Raw genomic sequence first — 24,135 nt, 5'->3', positions numbered from 1 at the left:
GAACGGAGAACGGTCATTTCCGCAATTGGAACAGCAGCTGACTTGATGACGTCACCACGTCTGCTGGTCTTGCTAATACGTTTTTATTTTAGTTTTTGACTTAAATATTTTACTATTCAGTCAGAAAATTACATTACTTTAAAAAAGTAGTATTTATAAACTTCGACATAAAGTTGTGTTTATTTTCCTCTGTCGTTGTTGCCTGTTGCTGAGGTGAAATGCATTCTGGGATATTTGGCTCTCACAAGAACAGACGAGCCTGCTCCGATGCATGCCCGGTAAAATGGGCGGGGCGAGTCACATCCGGGTATTATGACCGTTGTCGGCCAGATGCGGACTTTAGAATTGGAACAGTACTCGGGCTGAGACTGATGACATTTCACGAGTCCACGAGAACAAAAGTCCACACAAGAACGCATATTGAGAAAGGGCCTCCAACTCCACACAAAAAGGCCACTGGGTGGAGTTGAACCCAGGACCTTCTTGCTGTGAGGCAACACATTTTGTTGGGGACAATTTTTCTAAATTGTGTGTTTTGTTGAGGCAGGATTTCTAAGAAGAGTGTTACATAGATATGGTACATTTAAATATATTAATTAAGATAAAAGTACTTAAGTTGACAGCCTAACAACTAGTCACATAGTTTGATCCTGACCCAAGCTCCCTGTGTGGGGAAATGTAATTTGGCTCATTCAATTACTGAAATTCTACTTATTTCACTTCACAGATTAGATTTGCAGAACCGCCTTCATAAAGCATTTGCAGATAGCACCATCTCCTGGAGCGTTGAGGTAAATTCATGCCTTTTTCAGTAGTAATACAGTTAAACAAACTTAATATTCATTCATTTTTTAACCAGATATTAAGCATTTATTGATGTAATATTACTGTCTTTTGGGTTAAGACAATTTTTCCTTTTAGCTTTACGGTAACTCCCCTGGTAATGACAATACTTGCATTGATTGCACAACCTGAAATCGGAATACCACAAACTAACCAACCGTCATCCTATCTAGGAGCTTTGTCAAGTGTGGGAAAGTAACTGAGGGTTACTCCAGCTTGAGTTTACTAATGTCAGTCTGTAAGTCTAATTAAACCACAGCAGCACAGTACTGATGGAACACATCAGCAGAGTGAACCTTAATGATCTGAAAAAGGTGCTAGATGTACCAGAGTATTCTATACTGCTGATCAAAACTGTGACTGCTGAGCTGGTAGCTGGAGGTTAATTGTGTTAAAAGAGCTAATGGTTTCGTTAAGGACGGCATTATCAGCTGAAGCCACCGGGTTAAAGCAGTGCACTCACACCAGCTAGCATGTAGATGTCAAAGTACCAATGATTTGAACTGTTTTTTTTAATGGGGCTTTAATAAAATATGGTACAGGTTGCATTGTGGGAGTTATAGGATCTTTACCAATATGGAGAGCAAACACTAAATTCAGATTCAAAGACTTTCACGTTCGAATTTTCAGTGTGTTGAAATTCTCTGTGTGCTCTACTTCTGTCCTCCCAGCAGATGCAGGACTAACTGCTCGTCCTCAGCCAGAGAAAGGCCGGTGTCCAACATTTTGTAGTCTTCCATCTGCAGCTTAGCCTTCTTCCTTTTACCTGCTTTTAGTTCCTCTTCATCCTCCTCCTCCTCCTCCTCGCTGTGCTCCTGTTTGGCTGTCGCCATCTCCTCCTCAGAGTGCAGCTTGTCTGGGTCTGGCAGGGTGCTGGGGTCAAACTCATCTTCGCTGTGGTGTGCGAGATACGCCACAACCTCGTCCTCTTCCTCCTCCTCAGAGTTGTGTCCGTGCTGTTTGCTGGCATCCCTCCGGGCCGCCTTGGCCTTTAGCCTCTGCTCAGTGTGTTTGGCTTTCACCTTGCGTCTGTACTCCTGTTTGTCAAACTGCTGGTCCTCAAGTTTTAGCCTCTCCCTGGCCTTCTCCATGTTGATACCAGAAATACCGCTCTCTTCCTCCTCCTCTTCTTCTTGGGTCGATGCCCGTTGGGCTGGAGGCCACAGCTGCACGGCCTGTCCCTCCTCACTGAACGCCACTTTGGTGTTGACTTGGAATTTTCTCTTGAGGGCCTTTTTGGCTTCTGTGAACTTGGTCTGTTTTAGTGTTTTCTTTAGAGAAACCTGCTCGAGCTGCGCCGGACTCTCTGCATCGCCCGCTAGGTTAAAGACATCCTTTCTTTTGACTGTCAGCAGATCCAAGTCTTTTAGATCATCTTCACTTTCATCGTCTGAACCGAGAAACAGTACCTCTCCTTCTTTAGCGCGTTCCTCATTGTCGCCTGAATCTTCCGACCTCTGGCATTCCTCTTGAGGAACGCCACCTCTCAGTTGGGCCTTCAAGCTCCTCAGCTCCTCCTCTCCGTCAGACTGCTCCTTCAGACCTTCTTTCTCGTCTCTCTGTGCCTGAGCCTTGCTCAAGAACCGCACCCTCGGAGCCACGGCGAGGCCCAGAGAATTGGCGTACTCTTGGATCTGGAGCTTGAAGACATCAAACACCTCCTTGTTCTTCATCAGGTAGATTGAGCGGAGGTAGGAGACAAAGCACCTCTGAGCCCGCTCCTTCTGCTCTCTCTCTTGAGCCAGGAATGCCTCCAACTTCAGTTGGACATTCTGCAGCTTGTCTGGGTTCACCTAGATCCAAATCAGAGAACCAAATTAGAATATAGATGCTGTACTCAAATGTATACGTTTACATGAAATTAAGGCATCCTGTGGAATTTTGTAGTCAAGACAAGATGTGCTGATATAATTGTCAGACCCGTGTGTATAAATGTGTAAAATATTAATCTTACAGATTTAAGTCTAAAAGGGGAAAATACAATATTTACATTAAGTTAAATTTTCAACAAATAGAAAGCTTTTAACATCTCTAGAATAAAAGATATTTAGCCTTTTTATAAATGTGTTTAATATGGAGCGTAATTAGTTCCAGAATTGGCCTAATGACAGGCATGAATTGTCTACAAAAAGGCCTTAGAAAATGTTTACACCCGCCAGTGAACTATCAGTGAACATGATAACCTACATGTCCTGTCAGCTGACACACGGTAAAAGGAATGGGATACATTTGGAATACTTGCAACTTTAAAAATGATCCCTAATTTCCCGTTCCCCTCCCATTTGAGTGTGCTGTAATGGCGTCCGACCTGGATCTTATTGATGGGGACCTTCTTTTCTTGGAGCTGGCTGACCATGCCCTCCTCCTCCGACGGAAGCAGCAGCAGCAGCGCCTCCCCTCCCTCCTTGTATCGGGCTGTGCGTCCCACCCGGTGGATGTAGGTGTCTGCATCCTCCGGACAGTCGAACTGCAGAACCCAGTTGACCGCGGGGAAGTCCAGGCCTCTGGCGGCTATGTCGGTGGCGAGGAGCACAGCGTTATGCTTCCTAAGGAAGTCGTTGTAGACCTCTACTCTCTTCGTCTGCTGCTGCTTGCCGTGCAATGCCAGGATGGGTACGCCGGGCCGGAGGCGGCAGAAGACCCGGAACAGATACTGCACCTCTTTGCAGCAGGCGAAGAAAACGATGATCTTCTTCTTTGGGTGGCTCTTGATGAAGGAGTAGAGCATGTTGACCTTCTGATGGAGTTGGCATACCACGTAGCTCTGCTCCAGGGTGGCCGGCGTGCTGAACCTGGCCTTCTCATGGACCCACACGTACTCCGGGTCCTTGAGGCTGAGCCGCGCCAAGTCTTTGACCGACTTGGTCTGCGTGGCAGAGAACAGCAGCGTCTGCCGGGTCGCTGGGAGGTTCTCCACGATGGCGTTGACCGTGTCCATGAAGCCCATGTCTAGGATGCGGTCTGCCTCATCCAGGACTAGCATGTGGAGGTTGGACGCGTGGAAGGTGGCCGTCTGGTCCATGTGCTGGAGCAGCCGCCCCGGCGTGCAAATGACGATGTTGGTGCGGTGGATCTGCTCCGACTCGCTCTTGAGGTCCTTGCCGCCGATGATGAGCCCCGCAGAGAAGTCATGGTTCTTTCCCACCTTGCGGAGCACTTCGAAGGTCTGATAGGCAAGCTCTCTCGTGGGCGATATGATGAGAGCACCGAGGCCGTCCATTGAAGTCCACTGTTGACGGTAAAGGCACTCAAGCACCGGTATGAGGAAGGCCAGCGTCTTCCCGGAGCCGGTCTTGGCCGCGCCGAGAACATCTTTACCCAGCAAAGCGAAGCCGATAGTCTGCCTTTGGATCTCCGTGGGCTGTCGGCACTGAACCCCCTGCAAACCTTGCAAGGTCTTCTTTGAGATGGGGAAGTCCGAGAACCTCAGTGCTTCCTTGGCATTTATCTCGCCGTACCTGCTGACAAGCTTGTCGATGTACTCCCGTTCGACCTGCCACTGGGGCTTCTTCCGCGCCACTCTCTCTCGCTTCACACCTACTCTCGTCTTGTTGTATTTTTTCTTCCATTTCTCGAAGTTTCGGATGGGGTCAGTGCCGTCTATCATATTTTTACCGGTTTTAGATTTCTTTCCGCCTTTCATTTCCATGTTTTGGGATTATCCGAGCAAGAAAATACCCACAGGCTGTACGTTCTGCTAAACAGCGTGGAGAAAAACGGCTCGTCGCATGTAGCACGCGTCATCACCATGCGCATTACATCACAGGTTTCCCTCCAGTTTCACCCATAGACACGTCTAACATATATCATTTATCACATATATCCTTCAGTCAAGGATCTCCTTTACTTTTAAAATTGTGATGATAAATACCACTAACGTTACCAATAACAAAAAGTAGTAAACTAAACAATTTAATACAGACATAATGAGATTAAATTACGTTTTTTTCACAGAACGTATGCAATGCATGACGTAAGTTTTCTCCGTATGGATCTTCTAATATAAATAAATCATTAGAACGGGGAAACTTTTCTACGTGCTCCCTCCCCCACAGCTCCCTCGTGCGGAAGTTCCTTTGATTAGACTTCCTTCCTGTATCGCAGCGACTCTTCCGCATCACAGGCGGAAGTCTAACCTGTCATTGCATAATAAAAGCTTACTCTGGAGCCAATGAATAGCTACAGAAAAATACTCATCATCAAAGCTCAGGCTACAAATGACTGTCCTTAATATCAAATCGAAATAAGTAAAAATACATTTTTAGGCAGGAGACTACTATGACAAAAACTGCCACTGTGACAGCCTTCCAGTTGGTAGCTTTATTGTGTAATGCTGAAAACATTTGAAATCCCTTTGAAAAATATTGTTGTTATAACTAGCTAGAGCTAACATTTTCAAATGCCATAGTAAAAAAGGATTTCTTTTTATCAGTAACATAGTGTTTCATCTCAAGTGTTCAAGTACCAAAGAATCAAAGTTACAGTGAGTCAGCCGGCATAATGCCAGGACCCTGAGAAATCAGCACAATGGAACTTAATTTTATCACTCACAACAAACAACACGTTTGTGACATGACAAAATGTAGCCTACTCTGCAAAATGGTTTTGTCATGTTCGCATATATTCAAACATGTAGGTGCTCAAAAAAGACAGTTACATTGGTGATTACTTGGAATTACTTGCATTTCGTAAATGTACCAGGTATATGTTAAATAAATAAAAAGTAGGAGGGAATAACAATATATTAGAAATTACCATGTTAGTGTTTTATTTTGAAAGATTGGGTCGGAAAATGTATGCCTGTCACCCTAACGAAAATGACCGTTAGCCACAAACGCCATGCGAACACCTGACAGATGATAAACAAGTATTTGGACGGATTGTTTTCTACAAAATAAGTGATTATTCGTCGACTGAGTCTCGCTAACGTCCCCTCTGTACTTATGCTATACACGGCATGGCGGAGAGACAGGACACCGAGGTAACGTTATGTGTATTCTGCGCACAGAAACAACTTATTGTTGCATTTGGTCAAGAACATACGCGCATATTTTCCATTAAGTGTTCCTCCTGACAATCAGAAATCGCCCAAGTTCTGTTTGAAGCATACAAAGAATAGTCTTCAGAAAATAGTTCTAACGTCACGCTTGAGCTGAGACTTTTGTTAGCTGTACGTTAGCTAAGATGCTAGCAACAATACGAGCCACGCTACAATAACAGTTGGGTCTCTTGTGACGTTAAAGTTGAGATCTCATCGCGATAGTGGGCGGTTATTACGCTTCTGAGACCACGCGGGGCCTTACGTTAGGAAAATACGGGCATCACCCATCACCACATTAGCTAAATCAGTTAACGTTAGGTGTTAAGTGTTGCTTTGCACGCATTCTAATTATTAACGTCGATTTGGACGTTATGCAAATGAGCTAGATCTATTTGTGAACTTGGCGTACAAATAAGCCATTAAATACATTATATATTAGTAAACACTGCACTTTAAATATTGAACATGCATATGGAACGTATTGGTTTAACGTCTCCAACAGGAAGACCAGTTACAAAAGTAGACATTAGGCTGAAGAACATACCAGCTGTACTGTGGTTAACTGCAGCCGTTTCACTTTGCAAAGAAGGAAACGTGATGGACTTCTAACTGCCATCATTTGCAGGCTAGACCAAGTGTATCTAGCTACAATAAAGACCCAGGCCAATTCAGATCAGATAGCAAAAAGCAGTGTAGTGTTCCAGACTGAACTTGTACTGTGTACCTCTTGTTGGAAGGTGGAGGAGGCTGACCGGATCTACCTGCTGATGAAGGAAGAGTATCGGATCTCTAGGAATGTGCGTCTGGCGTGGTTCCTTGATAAACTTAACCAAGTCATCTGGCCTGCGTCAAAGCCTGAAGTAGTGAGTTAACCGTACCACCTTAGTTCCTCTTCCTGTCCTCATGGTGGCTCATTAGCATAGTGTGAATAGAGTATAATTGTTTCCCACTCTCGTTTAAAGTGATGACTGCAACCACTGGTGTCATGGTGCTTTTTAATAGCAGTGATAAAAGAGTAGAATGCTTTGATAAATCAAAACCACCAATCGGGAGAACAAATCAGCATTTGCAGAGCATTCACGACATCTCGCAAAGGCCTTGAGCAAATTTCCACATGGAGTCCAGGGGCCTTTTTTATTTTTATATTTGCCCCAAGTTGTCCCCTCGCAGTCTCGGGACTCCAACTTGAAGGTTGTCATAATTCTCATCACAAACCTTAGAAAAAGAGGAAATTAAAATGAAATGAAATGACTTAATAAGGAAGCCCAATTGAACTGAACTTATATCTTTAGGGCTGTCAAAGTTAACGCATAAAAATGAGGTTAGTGTGGCCCAGATTAAGGCAATAAAATAGTTTAATGCAGTTGACGCAGCTTTGTGTCCAGGGCGAAGGTCATGACACAATGTGCCTACTAAAGTGTACTCTAGTTATCCTCCAGTAAAATGCCATGGCACAAGGTACTAGTTGTATATGATAACTGTCAATGAAGAGCTATCTGTCATTAGACCCCGGTGACACATGCCAGTATGATCATATCATATGACGCTGCCACATACCTGTTGTGTTTGTGTGCTATGCTGGTTAAACACCAATAGCCAGGTTCGTGCAATGCAGTGTTTCCCTACCAGTGAACAAGGGGGTACCTCGAAAGGTTGTAAACCCAGGGGAAACACTGCAGTGTATACCTTTTAAATTGATTGATTTTTAATATTTGTATTTGTCCAATACAGCGAAATTCCTAAACCACTTCATTGCGCTGGCCCATTAGTGGCTGATTCGACTCTTGCTTCATTTACAGCTAAACTCAGAGAACGAATTGGACTTGCTGAGCATCTTACCCAAAGGATGGCAGGCGGATTATTCCCCGACCGTATGCCCCTACATGTTGGTGCCTTCCACCCGAGCCACCTTCCTGGCCCGGAGGTACCGCTTCATCATCGAGCTGGATCTCAGTCCCTCCACAGGGATCGTGGTAAGACGGAAACACGGGTGAGGGGTTGGGAGCTAACTCGTTCCCTGAATAGAACAAAGTGGAAACAAATGACATGGTTAAGTTGTTGGCGTGTTCTTCTCCAAACCACGAGGACAGGAATCTATTTATTTTGTGGTTTGCTCTGTAAATTCATCACAATGAAAAATAGATCTGTTAGTGTCTTTATAATGCTGCTTCTAAAAGTGTCTAACACATGCCGGCATTACATTACATGTCATTTAGCTGACGCTTTTATCCAAAGCGACTTACAATAAGTGCATTTCAACCATAAGGATACAAACTCAGAAGAACAAGAAACAAGAAAGTGCAATTTCATCAAATAAGCCGATTTATAACTTGCTATAGATAAGAGCCATTATAAGTACAGCTTAAGTGCTACAATTTGTTGGTGTTTTTAGTCAAGGTGAAGTCTGAGTCACTCATTCCAACGTGTGGATTGGATTGGTCATGGAACCAAACACACTTAGCGATTCATGTGGATAACAATAGTAGTGTTTCTAGTCTGCTTAGAAAACCTGCTCCTCAGGCTACTGCTTCTGAAGCATTGCTTCACCTTTCTTTTTGTCAGGTTTGTCCAAGCTATCAACATTGACTAAGAGCTGCCGGACTTTGGATTGGTTAAGTGTATCATGTCAAGTCTCATTATCAGGACAGAATGTCAACTGGTCTGACGCTTGGAAGCATTGCTGTCTACTCAGTCATGATGTGCCGAGCTGAATAGTGCAGGAGCCTTTGAGTCACAGACCTGTTGTTCCCCGCACGTTACCCCTCATGGACACCCCCCCTAAAGCCCCCCCCCCCCGCAGTGTACAAACAAGGTTGTGTGGCATTGAGGACAGTAATATGGTTTAAGCTCCCCACCCTTGCGCACTGCAGTGGATGGAGGCTGACACCTGGGAGAAAATATCGTCCAAATTAGCCGAAACATCTGTTTGGACTGAAGGTTGATCTGATCATTTTTTGGTGGTTTTGTAAATGGACTCGGTGCAATTCTGGTTGCTAACACAAGATACTTCCAACCCTTTGTATTGTAGAGCGAAAGTACCCGGACCTACTGAATAAGCATTACGTTTCGAACTGCACTGCTGACATGGATCCATCTCTGGCTGTTGCCACCCATCTACTTAAGTTCTACATGCTACGATGTTAAACTAAGATCCTTATGAACAGCCCAGAGACATTTTACTTAGTTCGGCCTAGTGACCAGTGTTTCATTATCTGAGATGACAATAACTTGTTGGGTCAAAAGCATGTGTCCGTGCAAAGTCAAACGAATCAGCTAGGTCAAATTAAAATCAAGAAGGATTTAATAACAAACAGAAGCAGGCTAAATTACAAAATGAATGATGATAATGGTGTTCATAATGGTGTACCGGAACCGACACCCTCTCCTCCTGACCAACTACTTCAGTCAAGCTTTCTGGAAGGGTCTGCTTCTCTTTTCAAAATGGCGCCTTTTTGTGTCTGCAGGTGGTCACAGCTTTTTAGTGCTCAGCAATTGTCTGTGATGGCTAAAGGTAACTACACCCAGCTTGGCTGACCCTTATCCATTTGCCAATCCAAACAATGGCCACACCCAGTCTGTTCCCTCTCTGGCATCACATTGTGATCTAATCTGGAATCCCTCACTCACCTAACCAAAGTCTAACGTCATCAATAACACAACCGGTATAATGATTATACCGTTGCCTAGATTCATGGAGTAAACATAATATGGGTTATAAATTCTATTGATCATCCATTACCTAGCTCAACCCTATTTTAAACATGTCATACATTTCCAATGTCCAAATCATAAACAGAATATAATGAATTCATTTATGAAAACCATGTTGCTATACATTGCAAGAAAAGAAAAACTCCCCTAAAACAACCCTTTGATGTGGACAAAATAAGAAAGAAGCCTGTTGAAGTATGATGGAGATTACATCATTGATGTCATGTGTAACAGTATTCAGTAACATACAACATATGAAATATGTCCAATTCATTATACCAAAATTATTCCGCTACACATACTGCTTTGTTTGCTGCAGGATGACAGCACCGGAGAGATGATCTTTGACGAGGTGTTCAACGCCCTGTCCAGGTGTCTGGCCGGTCTGACTCAGCCCTTCAAAGTCCCTGGAACCGATCAGCCATTCAAGCCCAAGATCTTCGTCACCATTTTGGCGTATTCGTCCATCATTGGACTCACTTCCCATCAGGTAAAGTATCATTACATCATATCAATGAAATAGATGTTTTTTTGTGCGAAACGTATATAGTATCATAAAATGGAAATTAACAGTAAACTAACAAAGTTGCACTTTCCTTACCTAACCTAAAAGCAATGTCACAGGGTACTGGAGTACATTGTGATGTACTGTTGCAACAGCGTTCCTAAAGGATGTTGAGTTACTCTGAAGAGAGTCTTAAATTAGAATAAACCCACTTCTTACAGGACCACTAAACAGAACATGCTTTGTTGATTCTACTGAAACTCATGTTTTGCTTTACACATTAGCAGCTTTCTATTCATGCTAGTTAGTCCTGATTGCTGATGGGATTCGTCTTTCTTAGTCTTTAGAATATTTTGCACAAAAATGTAATTGGGTATGAATGACGTGTCTCCGATAAATTGTATCTGATTTGCCTGTTGTAGCTTGAGGTTGTGGTCATTACTGTGGCTGACCTCAGTAATGACCACAATTATTTTTAAATGTAGATACTTGTTAATTTACTTTCATCTAAAGTGGGATGCTGAATCTAAATGAAAACAGTGAGGGATTTAAAGGCAGCTGCATCGATGAGGCACAACGTGCTCCTGACCCACATGTTGTTGCAGTCTATTTGACAGTCTTGGTTTCCCTTCAGGTTCTGGTTCAGGGCTGTCAGCTTGATAAAACGGACCTGGTGGAGTTCCGGCTTCACATCTACCAGCAGCTCAGAGCAGTGGAGAGCAACATTGCAGAAGTCCTATACCAGCAGCATGAACAGGCAAATGTTAAACCCACAGTATTTCCATTGTGTTTTAATAACTCAAATCCATAAAGACATGTCCTGCGGCCTCAATCAAACACTGGAGGAGTATGGATCAATTTCCCGCTTAAAATGTACTGTATAATCGCCTCAAAAAATAATTATTTAAGAGACCAGGTGTTTAATCGGTTTAGTCATTTAGCCTTTTTTTTTAATTGAGCAATTATATTTTTAAAGATTCATGTCTTTAGGAGGAACCAATGGGGATGGAGCAGAGAACGCAAGTATTAAGAGACTGACTTATTGCTGGTTTTCCATTTGGGGGATTTGCTAATATTCAGATAAATACAGAGTAATGCCTGTCTTATCCTTTCATATTTTATGTTAATAGAGAGTTTGGAGATAAGGTGGTACCTTCGAGGAGAAGGAGTGTGTCAAAAGCATCTTAGTGTGGTCTAATTCCTACTGACATACTGTTCTCTCCACTGTGATAGGAGGTGACCTCCCGATAACCGCACAGGACAAACTTTTCTTCACTAAACAACACTAATCATGTTCCACCTGTTCTTCATCAGACTCATCTTCATCAAAAACAGCAGTTGTAATATGTAAACATTTAGCCAGTTGTGCAATTTTTGTGCCCCCGTCCGCCCAGTTGTAAACCTAAGTGAAACACTTGAGTTACCAGTTAGTCACCCACTGCCTTTTCAGTGGAATTTTCCGGTCTCCAGTGTTGCTAACAATATATATCATTGTATTTCTTTTCCTGGGCCTTTTAGTCTTTGGAGGCAGTTCAAAGCTCCAGTGTCCAAAGCAACATTCTGTTTGAGCAGTCTCACAGAAGGCAGAGCATTTCCATGGTGTCGGCTGATATGGGTCTGGTCAGCATGGTGCGTCAGGGCATCCTGGCTCTTCAATTGCTGCCTCCAAACTCCAGCGCAGGTAGGTTTCTATCATACCATCCAAAGTTCTCATTTAGTTTCTCAATCAAGTGGTTGTTAAGCTGCTGCGTTGTATTCCTAGAAGCTCTCTAACAACCAGGCTTTCAACTGCACCCATGAAAATGATCAAATATATAATCCATAGTATACTCAAATAGCTAAATGAAACACAGTTTGGACAAGAGAGGTAGCAAGCTTCCAGAACTAAAGGTAATGTCACGTGCTGGCACGTATCGGGCGGAAAGGATCCACACGCAGAGGGACCACATGCAAGATATAGACAGGGTGATTAGACATGACGAGAAACAGGTGTAACAGCAAACGGGGCGGGCACTGATTGAAATGAGCGGCAGGTGGATGGGAAGACTATGTGAGAAGTTGGTGTGTGCGCTAAGGTGAGACTAATGGGCAAATGAGTGTGTCAGTGAATGTATATGGCAGAGGGGAAGAGAGACCCGGATCCTGACAGTACCCCTCCCTCAACGAGCGCCCCCAGGCGCTTCCGAGGAAGGAGTCTGGCGAGACCGGTAGAAGTCCTCAATGAGCGTGCGGTCCAGGACGTCCCGGGCCGGAATCCACTGCCGCTCCTCAGGACCGTACCCCTCCCAATCCACCAAGAACTGGCGGCCCCGCCCTCGGGGGCGAACATCCAGAAGTTTACGAACCCTATAAATAGAGTCCACCTCGTCAAGAGGTGGGGGGGGGGAGCGGGGCGGGGGGGTGCACGAATGACAGGCTTGAGACACGAAACGTGAAATACTGGGTGTATCCGACGTAACAAACCGAGCAGCTTTAATTTGACGGTTACCGGGTTGAAAACCTTAACAATGGAAAAGGGACCGACAAAGCGAGGCATGAGTTTTCGTGAGTCTTCGCGTGTGGGCAGATTGCGAGTGGAGAGCCACACCTTCTGCCCACAAACTTATCTGGGTGCCTTTACACGGCGGCGGTTGGCAGTCTTACAAGTGCGCGTTCTGGTGCGACATAAAGCGGATCTCACTCTCCTCCAAGTGCGCTTGCATCTCTGAATAAAAGCTTGAACGGAGGGGACAGAAGTCTCCGACTCCTGTGACGAAAAGAGTGGAGGTTGATAGCCGAGGCAACTCTCAAAAGGAGACAGACCGGTTGCGGAGGAGGGTAAAGAATTCAGCCCAGGAAATCTGATCTACCCAGGACGCCGGGGTCTGAGAGATCAAACTGCGTAGCATGCGCCCAAGAATCTGGTTGGTCCGCTCGGCTTGCCCATTGGTCTGCGGGTGGAATCCTGACGACAGACTGGGGGAAGCCCCAATCAGTCGACAGAACTCCCTCCAAAACAGAGAGGCAAATTGGGGACCTCTGTCAGACACAATGTCCAAGGGAAGACCGTGAATCTTAAACACATGATCGACCATAACCTGGGCGGTCTCACGGGTGGACGGTAATTTGGGAAGTGGAAAGTGCGCCGCCTTAGAAAAACGATCGACAACCGTCGGGATAACTGTGTTGCCGGCGGATGGAGGGAGACCGGTAACGAAGTCTAACGCGATGTGTGACCACGGGCGCGATGGAATGGGAAGGGGTCTGAGGAGACCCGCCGGCGGAGCGTTGCTTGACTTAGTTTGCGCGCAGACAGGGCAAGAGGCAACGAACCTACGTATGTCACGCTCTCTGCTGGGCCACCGGAATCTTTGACGGTTTGCGGCGAACGTGCCCTTCACGCCGGGGTGCACGAATAGTTTAGAGGCATGGCCCCACTCGAGTACGGACTTTCGCGCGCTCTCGGGAACGAACAACCTCCCCTCGGGGGCAGTAGGAGGTGGCGTGCGCAAAGGCCCTCTTAACAGTCTGTTCAACTCCCCAGACAACCGCTCCAACCACACAGTGTTTGGGAACAATTCCCTCCTGGGTTGAGGCATCCTCCGTGGAGCCGAACTGACGGGAGAGGGCATCAGGCTTAACATTCTTTGAACCTGGTCTAAACGAGATGGGGAAGTCGAAGCGGCCAAAAAATAAAGCCCAGCGGGCCTGCCGCGCGTTAAGTCTTTTAGCGGAGCGAATGTATTCCAGTTTCCGGTGGTCGGTCCAAACGATGAATGGCACACTGGCCCCCTCTAGCCAATGCCGCCACGACCGCAGCGCTAACCGGATAGCCAATAGCTCCCGGTTGCCGACGTCATAGTTTCGGGTGAGAGCCGGTGCAAAAAAAAGGCGCACGGGTGGATCTTATCGTCATGGGAGGAGCGTTGCGACAAAATAGCCCCAACCCCTACGTCAGAGGCGTCGACCTCAACAATAAATTGTCTTGCGTGGTCCGGGGTGACTAAAATGGGCGCAGAGGTGAATAAACTTTTAAGACGATTGAAGGCCTCTTGTGCCGGTTCTGACCAATAAAACCTTCACTTGGTCGACGTGAGTGCGGACAGGGGGGCAGCCACCTGACTAAAATTGCGAATGAATCGCCTGTAGAAATTTGCGAATCCTAAAAACCGCTGGAGAGCAACGCGAGACTCCGGGGCTGGCCAATTGAGGACCGCCCGTACCTTCTGGGGGTCCATGCTGATTCCCCCAGCGGAGATCACAGACCCAAGGAACGTAACCGAATGCGAGTGAAAGACACATTTCTCAGACTTAACAAAAAGGCGGTTCTCGAGCAGGCGTTGTAAGACCCGACGGACGTGTTGGACGTGTAACTCGAGAGAGGGTGAGAAGATTAGAATGTCGTCCAGATAAACAAATACGAAGATGTTTAACATGTCGCGCAGGACGTCATTTACCAGTGCCTGAAACACCGCGGGGGCGTTGGCCAATCCGAAGGGAAGGACCCGGTATTCAAAGTGACCAATATGGGTATTGAACGCGGTCTTCCACTCATCCCCCTGTTTGATACGAACTAGATGGTACGCATTACGCAGATCCAACTTCGTGAAGAATCTAGCGCCCTGTAGGATCTCGAACCCTGACGACAGAAGGGGCAAGGGATAGAGATTCTTGACCGTTATGTCGTTTAACCCTCGATAATCAATACAAGGACACAACGACCCGTCCTTCTTTTCCACGAAGAAGAACCCCGCACCGGCAGGAGAAGAGGATGGAACAATAATTCCAGCCTCCAGCGACTGAGAGATATTTCTCTAACGCTTCTCGTTCGGGTGATGAGAGGGAGTATAGTCTACCGCGAAGGGGCGTGGTGCCAGGGAGGAGGTCAATGCTACAGTCGTAAGGGCGGTGAGGCGGCAGGGAGACGGCCCGGGAGCGGCTGAAAACCGCCCGCATGTCATGGTACTCCTCCGGTACGCCAGTCAGATCACCGGGCTCCTCCTGAAAAACAGAGACAGAGGACACGGCAGGGATAGCAGACACTAAACAGTTACCATGACACGAAAGACTCCAAGACAAAATAGTACTCCTGACCCAGTTAATATGGGGATTATGCTGGACAAGCCAGGGGTGCCCTAAGACAATGGGGGAATAGGGGGAACAAAAAATGAAAAAAGAAATAGTCTCTTGGTGGTTCCCGGAGACAGTCAGACTCACCGGACTGGTGACCTGATGGACCTCAGCTAGAGTTCCACCATCCAGGGAAAATATGGTGGTGCGTTTTTCTAAATCCACCAGGGGAATGTTGTGTTCCCGAGCCCATCTCTCGTCTAGGAAGTTTCCCTCCGCCCCCGAGTCAATCAGCGCCGGACAGGAGGCAGATGAGCCAGCCCACCTTAGAACGGCGGGGAGAGTGGTGCGGGATCTGGATGAGGATGAAGACACCGCCGCGCTCGCCAGTACTCCTCTGTCTACTGGCGAGCTCTGTCTTTTGCCGGACAGGAAGCGGCGAAGTGGCCCGCCGCACCGCAGTAAAGGCACAGTCTGTTCGAGAGGCGGCGTTGTTTCTCCTCCGGCCGGAGGCGAATGCCACCCAGCTGCATGGGCTCAGGTTCGGGAGAAAAAGGGGGAAATAACTCTCGAGGTGTCGGGGCAGCAGTGCGGGCTCGTCGCCAATGTTGAAAGCACCGATCGAGGCGGATTGCCAGCTCGATCAGCGTGTCGAGCTCGGCCGGTGACTCACGAGCGTAAATCTCCTCCTTGAGTTCTATGTTCAACCCCTCTAAAAAACGGGCCACCAAGGCGGGTTCGTTCCATTCGCTGGTAGTGGAAAGAGTTCGGAACTCTATAGCGAAGTCGGCAACGGACCTCTTTCCCTGACGAATGGTGCTCAAGAAACGCGATGCCTCGCGTCCAAAGACTGACTGGTCAAATACTTTTATCATCTCCTCCTTGAAGAGGAGGAAGCGTCCGCAGCAGGGACCTCCAGCCTCCCAAACTGAGGTTCCCCATTCACGGGCGCGCCCGGTTAGTAGGGAAATCACATAGGCGATGCGGGCTTGGTCTTCAGCATAGGTCCGCGGTTGCAGAGAGAAGGCCACCTCACACTGCGTCAGGAATGCCCTGCATTCCGCCGGCTCCCCAGCGTAACACGGGGGGTTATTGATGCGAGGCTCAGGAGACGACGAGTAGGAGAGTGAAAATGGAGACTCGGAATGGGTCTGGGTGAGGCGCATAGACAGGTCGTTCACCTGAGCGGCCAGACTCTCAACGGCCTGCCTGGCTGCCGACAATTCTTCTTTGTGTCGACCCAGCATCGCTCCCTGGAACTCTACGGCAGTGGCAATGGATTCCTCCCTTGCTGGATCCATAGCGTGTGGTCGGATTGTTCTGTCACGTGCTGGCACGTATCGGGCGGAAAGGATCCACATGCAGAGGGAAGTCACAGAAATAAGGGTTTTAATATTCAACTGAAACAACGAGCCGAGCTCGATGGCAAAACATAGAACAAAAATGTATTCTCTAGGAGACCAGCTAAGAAAAAGGCAAAACACAAAATAATCCTCCGGACGGGGAAGTCTCCTCCTTGGAGAGGGAAGCACGAAAGGAGCCCACGGGATGCAGCCCCCGCGGCACGATGCTGGAGACCGGACGAGCGGGACTAGGCTGTGCGTAAAAGACAGAGGGGGTCTTGAGGCTGCTGGACAGGACAAGAACTCGACTCACAATAACAATCCGACAAGACACAAAGGGAACACATGCAAGATATAGACAGGGTGATTAGACATGACGAGAAACAGGTGTAACAGCAAACGGGGCGGGCACTGATTGAAATGAGTGGCAGGTGGATGGGAAGACTATGTGAGAAGTGGGTGTGTGCGCTAAGGTGAGACTAATGGGCAAATGAGTGTGTCAGTGAATGTATGTATATGGCAGAGGGGAAGAGAGACCCGGATCCTGACAGGTAAGAGAACCAGAACTCCTGTTTGGGGACAGTAAAGTCTGAAGTCATAGATCCTGCTTTCTGGGTGTTTCTCTGGCATTAAGGGGAGGTTTCCTGATCATCTTTGAAGTTACAGTTCTGTACTCCCAGGGGAATGAATGAGGATGTAACTCTTCCCCACTCCTGTTTGTAGCTCCCACAATCAGGATAACGTTATGGAGATGGTCCAGTTTTGGTGATTTTATTTTGTTTAGGCTCAATGCACTGCAATGAGAGAACACAAGCAAATAGATCCGTACTCATTAATTCAACAGTTTAACCATCACAGTGTTTTAATGGAGGATCATTATCCGCCAATATTCAGTCAAATATGCAATCAGGAAATTTTTCAGATGTCATCTCCACTACCATCTCCAGTTTTGAGCTTTTCCAGCTCCAGTTTGTGTTGACCCCAAAGGGGACGAGCTGGTCCGCCTCCCTGGAGGTGATTTTTCCCAGCTTTCCCTGTTGCGTCCTGTCTGTCAGTAGGTTGGTGATCCACTGAGCTGGGAGGGTTTGGGATTCCCCGGGGTGATGGTGTTGAACGCAGAGCTGAAGTCTGTTTGTTAGTACTTGGAGGCCTCTCGACACAGACGAGTGTCGTGACAGACACGACGGGTTGTCTGCTGAAAACCTTTTTTTCAACTTCTCTGTATGGCTCCTGTTTGCTGCCTTGATAGTTATTTATAGTGTTTCTGGACTTGTTGTACAGGGTCTTGACCCTCCCCTGTAGAGTTTTGTAGTAAATCAAGATTTATTGTTGATGAACACTTTGGGGGACTTTTCACATTAATAAGGTTATGAGTGTTGGTATTTTAACTTGCTTGTGTGTTCCAGGTATTATTATAATCACAGACGGGGTGACGAGTGTTCCTGATGTCGCCGTGTGTGAAACCCTTCTGAACCAACTCCGGAGTGGAACCATTGCCTGCTCCTTTGTGCAGGTACAGGCCATAACATCTCTGTGATTGGCTAGCTTCTTCTTTTAAACTGAATGTAAAAAATACCACACAGAGTTGTCAGTGTGTTGCATGTCAACCTAGTCAAGAAGGGATTTCTGGATCCTGGATGGAGGAGACATCGCACTGATGCCTCTGACTGCTCTCCTCTGAATTGAGTTTGTCTCTCTCCAGGTTGGCGGTGCGTACTCCTACGATTGCAGCTTTGGCTACATCCCCAATGTAGAGCTGATGAAGTTCATCTCATTAGCCACCTTTGGCTCATACCTGCCCAGCTGTCCTGAAGTGGATCTGAAAAGCCAGGACATGAACACTTACCACAAGGCCTTCTTAACCTACTCCTTCCTCAATACCTCAGAGTCCATGAACTCCGAGATCTTCTGTGGTGAGACAGCTATGTACACTCTGAAGTCTTGAAATGAGGTGTGTGTAGGTGTTTCACCCCTATTATGCTATTTAGTTCCTTCACTGGTCACCAAAATCTAAACTGTATATCAGAAGTGCATTTAACCTTATGACAACCAAGGATCATGTCTGACATGAGCGAAAATAATCTTTGTAAAGTGAACATTAGAGTTGTGAGTTACACTTCCATTACTGTATTGTTGCATCCTGACTCACTTTAGCTTCAGCAAACACTTTGAATTTGAATTATGTTATCATAACATTCAGTTTTTACTCTCCATCTCCTGAATTTGGTCCGTCTCCATTTATTGCATGGTAATCTCCATCACAGGGGTTTTCTATCTCCATCTTTTGTTTTTAGGCGACATAAGGAGGAGCTAAGTGCAGCTGCATGCTAAACAAGTCATTTTTAGGCAGAGAGCACTTGTTGATCTAAACTGACTGGTACATATTCCCTAAGGTCACAGTAATGGCAATAGTCTTTTTAGGTTAAGTTAGTTTATTTTATTTTCTAGATAAAATGCGATATATTATCACTAATAATGATAATGATGCCTATTATAATGACAGTAAATAGGCCTATATTCCAACTAGTGTACTGTTTATAGTTTCCCAGCACAAACTGTTCAATGAGCACCTGGTGTCAGCCAGCGGTAACCCAGCCCTGGTCATGAGGAGGAAAAAGCACACGGAGAAGGAGGTCCATGCTCATTTAATCAGCGTAGTGTCTGTGCGACTAAGAGAGGGCTACACCATCAGAGAGATCAGCCTCACCAAAGGTAAACGTCTCTTCCTCAAAGCCTCAGATTTCTGAACAGTCTGAGAGCAGGTAGCTCACTGAGATAGAGTACTGTAAGAACACACTCCTGGTTTCTTTAGGTGGGACTCAGCTGGAGGTGAAGTTGGTGTTGTTATGGAAACACAACATGCACATTGAGTACCTGGCTGCTGCCTCCTGGCCGCTGGACCCCGCCAAGAGAACAACCAGGGTGGAGGTGACGATGGAGGGGAGCTATGACATCCTGCATGACATCAGCTGCACCCAGAGGAAACCCATCACCAGCCCATACCGCACATCTGTCATCCGGCGCTTCTGGAACACACTGCAGAGGTATACTGACAAAGGTCATGCACAGCTCCAGTACTATGTCAAACATAAAAGAACATTGACTAAATAATATGTGACTGTGTGTTTTGCCAGCATCAACCAGACTGATCAGATGTTGGTGCACCTGCAATCGTTCAATTCACTACCTGAGAACTACATGATTCCTGAGAGCACCAAAAACGGAGTTCCCCTGTTCTACATCCCCCCTGGCTCCACCACTCCGGTACTGTGCAGACCTTCACCAATCATTCCCAGTATGCAGAGAGCACCTTGACTGTCGGGTCTAAAAGAACTTCTACTCAATGCACATATAATATCTATCGCTTGCTTTTGTGAGCTTTGTTATGAATAAAAAATCTTTTGTGTTGTCGTCCCCTTAACCACTGGGGAAAAGAAATTTCAGACTTTTGCCTTTAGAGCGAAAGGTAGCGGCTCCATCTCTGATCGGCTGTTATCTTACAGCCCACATTCTACACACCAAATGCCTTTATGGCGTCGTCAACACACTAAATTAAAAAATGAAAATGAGCAGTAAGTTATGCAATCATTCAGCTTGAAGTCACCACACGAGACTCATCCAAGTTCTGTCAAAACAATTTTGAACTCACCAAGCTGTCTTCTGCGCTGATGTTTTCAGCAGAGTGTGTTCACACCGTCCAAAGTTATGCAATACAAATAGTTCTGGCCACCCTAAATGTTATGCTGTTAGCTGTGGACGGGCGCTACTCAACGCTACGGGACTCCTTTTACAGATTTTCATTTACAATGATCAGCGTCTAAAAAAAACACTCAAAGAATGTAAAACTCATTGAAAGGTCATTAGTTAGACTATCAACTGTTACAACAACCATCGACTCTGGTTCGACAGTTTGAAACAGAAAATTAATAAATAAAAGATATAAAAAATAAGTAAGTTACTAGCCCTGTTTTCTGGCTCAAAAACAGACTCTTCTATAGGTAATTGGAAAGAAGTCTGCACAAAAAGCTGCATTTTCAGTCTGAATTTGGGGCACAAATATGTATTGGTGCTGAACATAGCAATGTAAATTGCTGTGTCCAAAGTTTGATGTTGCCACCAAGGTACCGTATTTTCGCGACTATAAGGCGCACTTATAAAATCCTTTTTTTTTCTCAAAAAACAACAGCGCGCCTTATAATCCGGAGCGCCATATATATGGATCAATTGGTTGATCCATACTGGTTAACGAGGATCCATTGGAGGGAAAGTCTGGTGCCAGCAGCCGCGGTAATTTCAGCTCCAATAGCGTATATTAAAGCTGCTGTAGTTAAAATGCTCGTAGTTGGATCTCGGGATCTAGCTGACGGTCCCCCGCAAGGCGCCACCGTCTGTTCCAGCCGCTGCCTCTCCGTGCAAGATGGACGAAAGCATTTGCCAAGAATGTTTTCATTAATCAAGAACGAAAGTTGGAGGTTCAGAGATATTGTTAATATCCACAATAACGTTTCAACGTTACCATGAGAGTGATGAGTTTTCAGAACGCTTAATAAAGTTTGATTTAGCACAGCCCGATCTAGTGGATACATAACGCAACCCCAGTCAAACGTTTTACTGGAGTATCTTCTATTCTATGCGCCTTATAATCCGGTGCACCCTATATAGGAAAATAGTTCATAAAATAGGCGATTCATTGAAGGTGCGCCTTATAATCCAGTGCGCCTTATAGTCGTGAAAATACCGTATATGATTGTGGAACATAATTCTTAGCTTAGCACAGAAATGGTCTGCTAAGCTGAGATCAAAAGACAGGACCGGCATCAATGCATCAATGCATCCACTGAGCCTTCCTTCCTGCCTTTTGAGTGGTCTACTTTCTGTCCAGGTCCTGTCCTTGCAGCACAGTGGATCTAAAGACTCTTCTCAGTCCCAGTTTGCATCCTATTGGAAGCCTATCCTCTCTATGGATGCCAACTTCTGGCAGAGATGGCTGCACATGCATCGCATCACCATCCTCCTTGAACATGACATGTGAGAACATCCTGGGTTTAAGATCAGTATTTGCCCTATTTGTTTAGCTGTGTCTCTCATTACATCCATAATTGTGTCGCTCTAGGCCTGTCCCCAAACACCTGCACACAGCTGGAAATAATGGACGTTACAGCACCATTCAGTGTCGTATCTCCCACTCTGCCCTCACATCCCTGCTGAGGGACTGGAGCAGCTTCGTGCTGGTGGAGGGATACTCATATGTCAAACTCATATACAGGTGAGACAGCAGCTGGTAATACCACAGGCATGAGCTTCAGTGTTCTGCATGTAAAGTAGCTGTTTTAAATAGGTGAAAATGTGGGTGTTTGAGAATTATATTTTGATTTAGCTTTGCTATTGTTAATTGATTAAGAACAAAACAAGTAAATGGATTGGATGAGTCAAATACTAAATTCTCCTTCTTGAAAATACATATTAATGACTAGTGTCTTTACAGTGCGTCGGACCAGCCTCCCACCTCTTTCTACCTGGTTCGCCTCATCTCCAAGACGCCCTGTATGGTCCTGCGTCTGGGCTTCCCTATTGGTACACCCGCTCATGTCAGAAACAAGGTACTTGTAAAACTTAACACAGTGCCAGAGTAACAGCCAAAACAATGGCTGCCTTTGTGAAGAGGATGTCAAAACAGTTGCGGTTTCAGCCTAAGGCCGTGTGGTTACTATGTTGTTTGTTCGATTGCATGTTGCATTTATCTGTATTTAGCAGAATATAGACCTATTTAGTGAATTTTATATGGAAAGAGGCCATTAAAGATGAGTGCAGAAAATAATTAGGCATTCATGTATTGATAATGTGAGTAACAACATTCAATTTGAGAGAACAATCTCAACTCATGGGAGATTTACTTCGGCAGAGGAGATGACCATTGGTGAAAGCTCTGGTAACAGTTAATAAATGCAAATGACGTTAAGATGATTTAGTCTATTTTCTCTTTCCAACAAAGAAAACGTAGCACACATTACCGGCGTTAAACCCAATATGTCATCCTCTGTCTCTCAACCCAAACACTAACCCAGTGCTTCCCAAACTTTTTCTGTCAAGCTCCCCTTCAATTCGATATATGGACATTGAAGGGCCCCGTCCCCCCCGGATCTCGTACCTTCCTTGTTTTGAATTCAATTTATTATAATATATAAACTCTATAAAATATGAGTTCTTCCCTACACGATAAGCACATATTACTTCACCTTTCCACTTCAGTTTATTCTTTACTAGGCATGAGTTTTCCCATTTATTTTTGAATAACTTAAGCTGCTTGTTCACATGATCAGGCTTGGGGGTTTCCAAGTGTATTTTCAGTCTAGTTGACACTCCCACAATGCACTCTTCTTGGCCGACCATAGTGCTCACAAATCCCAGCGACAAATATGCCTCTTTGATCGCAATCACTCCCTCTGTCTGTCTTTTGCTCTCTCTCTGTCTTGTCTGTCTCTCAGTCTCTGTCTGCAACGTGAGCCACTCTAGGGGTGTGGTTGGAACACAGTTCATGTCACTTTGGATATGCTTGATTCCTTTTTCTTTTCATTTCCTGGGTGCAGCCATATGATGTAGTGCCCTATCTTTCCAACTATTGTCCAATTATATTTGTTAGAATTTTACATTGTTTTGTTGTTTGTGTGTGTGCGCCTGTCTATGTTTGATTCCAGTCAGTGTCCTCCGTTTATTTGAGTGTTTAGTATGCCTTTCTTTTTTTGTTACCAAAGAAGCCTTAAAGTTAGTACTGTCAAATAAAAAAAACTACACTAGCTTGGCTTGCGTGTTTCCTTTCCTCTGAACAGCCAATTGATGAGAACACAGGTGAGGTGGTGCTGAGTGTTTTCTGAGCTAATCTGTCCTGACATTTGTACTCTCCACCAGATTGTTGACGAGCTGCGAGATCAGATCCTCAAACTTCGATTTCCTCATCGCGTTCAGAACAAAGAGGCGACCCCCAAGACCAAGAGAAAGATTGTGGGTAATCCGTCGCCATCCAAGTCTCCTTTCCTCTCTGCTCCAAAACCGGCACTGTCAGACAGGCCCTGCGTGGTGGTGCTCAACAAACCTCTGGAGAAGCTCCTCATAAGGTCAGTGCATGAAGACATCAGTGCCTTCTGTGCTAAAAGTACACATTTTAACGAGAGCTTTTCAGGTATGAGAAGCTGCCGCTGGATTTCAGGACTCCTTTCATTTTCAACATGGAGAACTTCCCTCAGCCCTCCAACAGCTGTGTCCCCCTCAGCGTGGCGGCCAACCGGATGGCCTCCTCCACTCTGGCCTCTCTATCCCGGTACTTCCTGCACCAACGCTGGGTGTTTGCTGTGCAGAGCAGCCAAGGACAGTCTGTGGCCATGCAGGCGGTCGCTCACATCCTGTCCATGCTCTCTGAGTGAGTTCATGTCATATGTTTCTCTGCTCAGAAAATATCCCAATTTTTTATTATTATTTTATTATTTTGCTTAAAAAGATGTGCAAAACCAATTCCAAGAGCAACATTTGTATGTGAGCAAATGTATCAAGTGTCAAAGAATCAGATAATCACAATGAATTCTAGCTGTTTCAGATCTATTTAGCTACTAAATACATAAAGTCATAGCAGCCTGGCATGTTGTAATGTG

General features: G+C 45.8%; 2 protein-coding genes across 8 annotated transcripts in view; one reads left to right on the top strand and one right to left on the bottom strand.

Annotated features, from left to right (window-relative positions):
* Positions 1 to 1,337: 1,337 nt before the first annotated feature.
* ddx10 (DEAD (Asp-Glu-Ala-Asp) box polypeptide 10) lies at positions 1,338 to 4,841 on the bottom strand. The gene is made up of 2 exons (XM_037470236.2): positions 3,152 to 4,841; positions 1,338 to 2,636 (listed from the first exon to the last, which is right to left on the bottom strand). Exons 1-2 carry the CDS (start codon positions 4,490 to 4,492, stop codon positions 1,497 to 1,499), a joined length of 2,481 nt encoding a protein of 826 aa, XP_037326133.2. The 5' UTR covers positions 4,493 to 4,841; the 3' UTR covers positions 1,338 to 1,496.
* An 800-nt stretch (positions 4,842 to 5,641) lies between these two features.
* The window catches only part of szt2 (SZT2 subunit of KICSTOR complex), a 98,626-nt gene continuing 80,132 nt past the window's right edge, over positions 5,642 to 24,135 (top strand). For all 7 annotated transcript variants that reach the window (XM_062563358.1, XM_037469648.2, XM_062563360.1 and 4 more), the window contains exons 1-16: positions 5,642 to 5,824; positions 6,622 to 6,747; positions 7,684 to 7,857; positions 9,915 to 10,085; positions 10,735 to 10,857; positions 11,619 to 11,781; positions 17,899 to 18,005; positions 18,195 to 18,405; positions 19,034 to 19,204; positions 19,305 to 19,536; positions 19,627 to 19,756; positions 21,375 to 21,520; positions 21,606 to 21,758; positions 21,978 to 22,092; positions 23,399 to 23,604; positions 23,670 to 23,906. In XM_062563358.1, the coding sequence (XP_062419342.1) occupies positions 5,801 to 5,824; positions 6,622 to 6,747; positions 7,684 to 7,857; positions 9,915 to 10,085; positions 10,735 to 10,857; positions 11,619 to 11,781; positions 17,899 to 18,005; positions 18,195 to 18,405; positions 19,034 to 19,204; positions 19,305 to 19,536; positions 19,627 to 19,756; positions 21,375 to 21,520; positions 21,606 to 21,758; positions 21,978 to 22,092; positions 23,399 to 23,604; positions 23,670 to 23,906 (2,489 nt within the window). In that variant the 5' untranslated portion in view covers positions 5,642 to 5,800. The remainder of the gene's footprint in view (positions 5,825 to 6,621; positions 6,748 to 7,683; positions 7,858 to 9,914; positions 10,086 to 10,734; positions 10,858 to 11,618; positions 11,782 to 17,898; positions 18,006 to 18,194; positions 18,406 to 19,033; positions 19,205 to 19,304; positions 19,537 to 19,626; positions 19,757 to 21,374; positions 21,521 to 21,605; positions 21,759 to 21,977; positions 22,093 to 23,398; positions 23,605 to 23,669; positions 23,907 to 24,135) is intronic.

Source organism: Pungitius pungitius, chromosome 7 (genome assembly GCF_949316345.1).
Source record: "Pungitius pungitius chromosome 7, fPunPun2.1, whole genome shotgun sequence".
Taxonomy (NCBI): domain Eukaryota; kingdom Metazoa; phylum Chordata; class Actinopteri; order Perciformes; family Gasterosteidae; genus Pungitius; species Pungitius pungitius.
This window is presented reverse-complemented; position numbering and strand designations above follow the sequence as displayed.

Coding starts and splice junctions, on each gene's coding strand:
- ddx10 (XM_037470236.2), bottom strand. CDS start 4,492: ATGGAAATGAAAGGCGGAAAGAAATCTAAAACCGGTAAAAATATGATA. Junction 2,637..3,151: donor TCCCCATCAATAAGATCCAG/GTCGGACGCCAT, acceptor ATTTGGATCTAG/GTGAACCCAGACAAGCTGCA.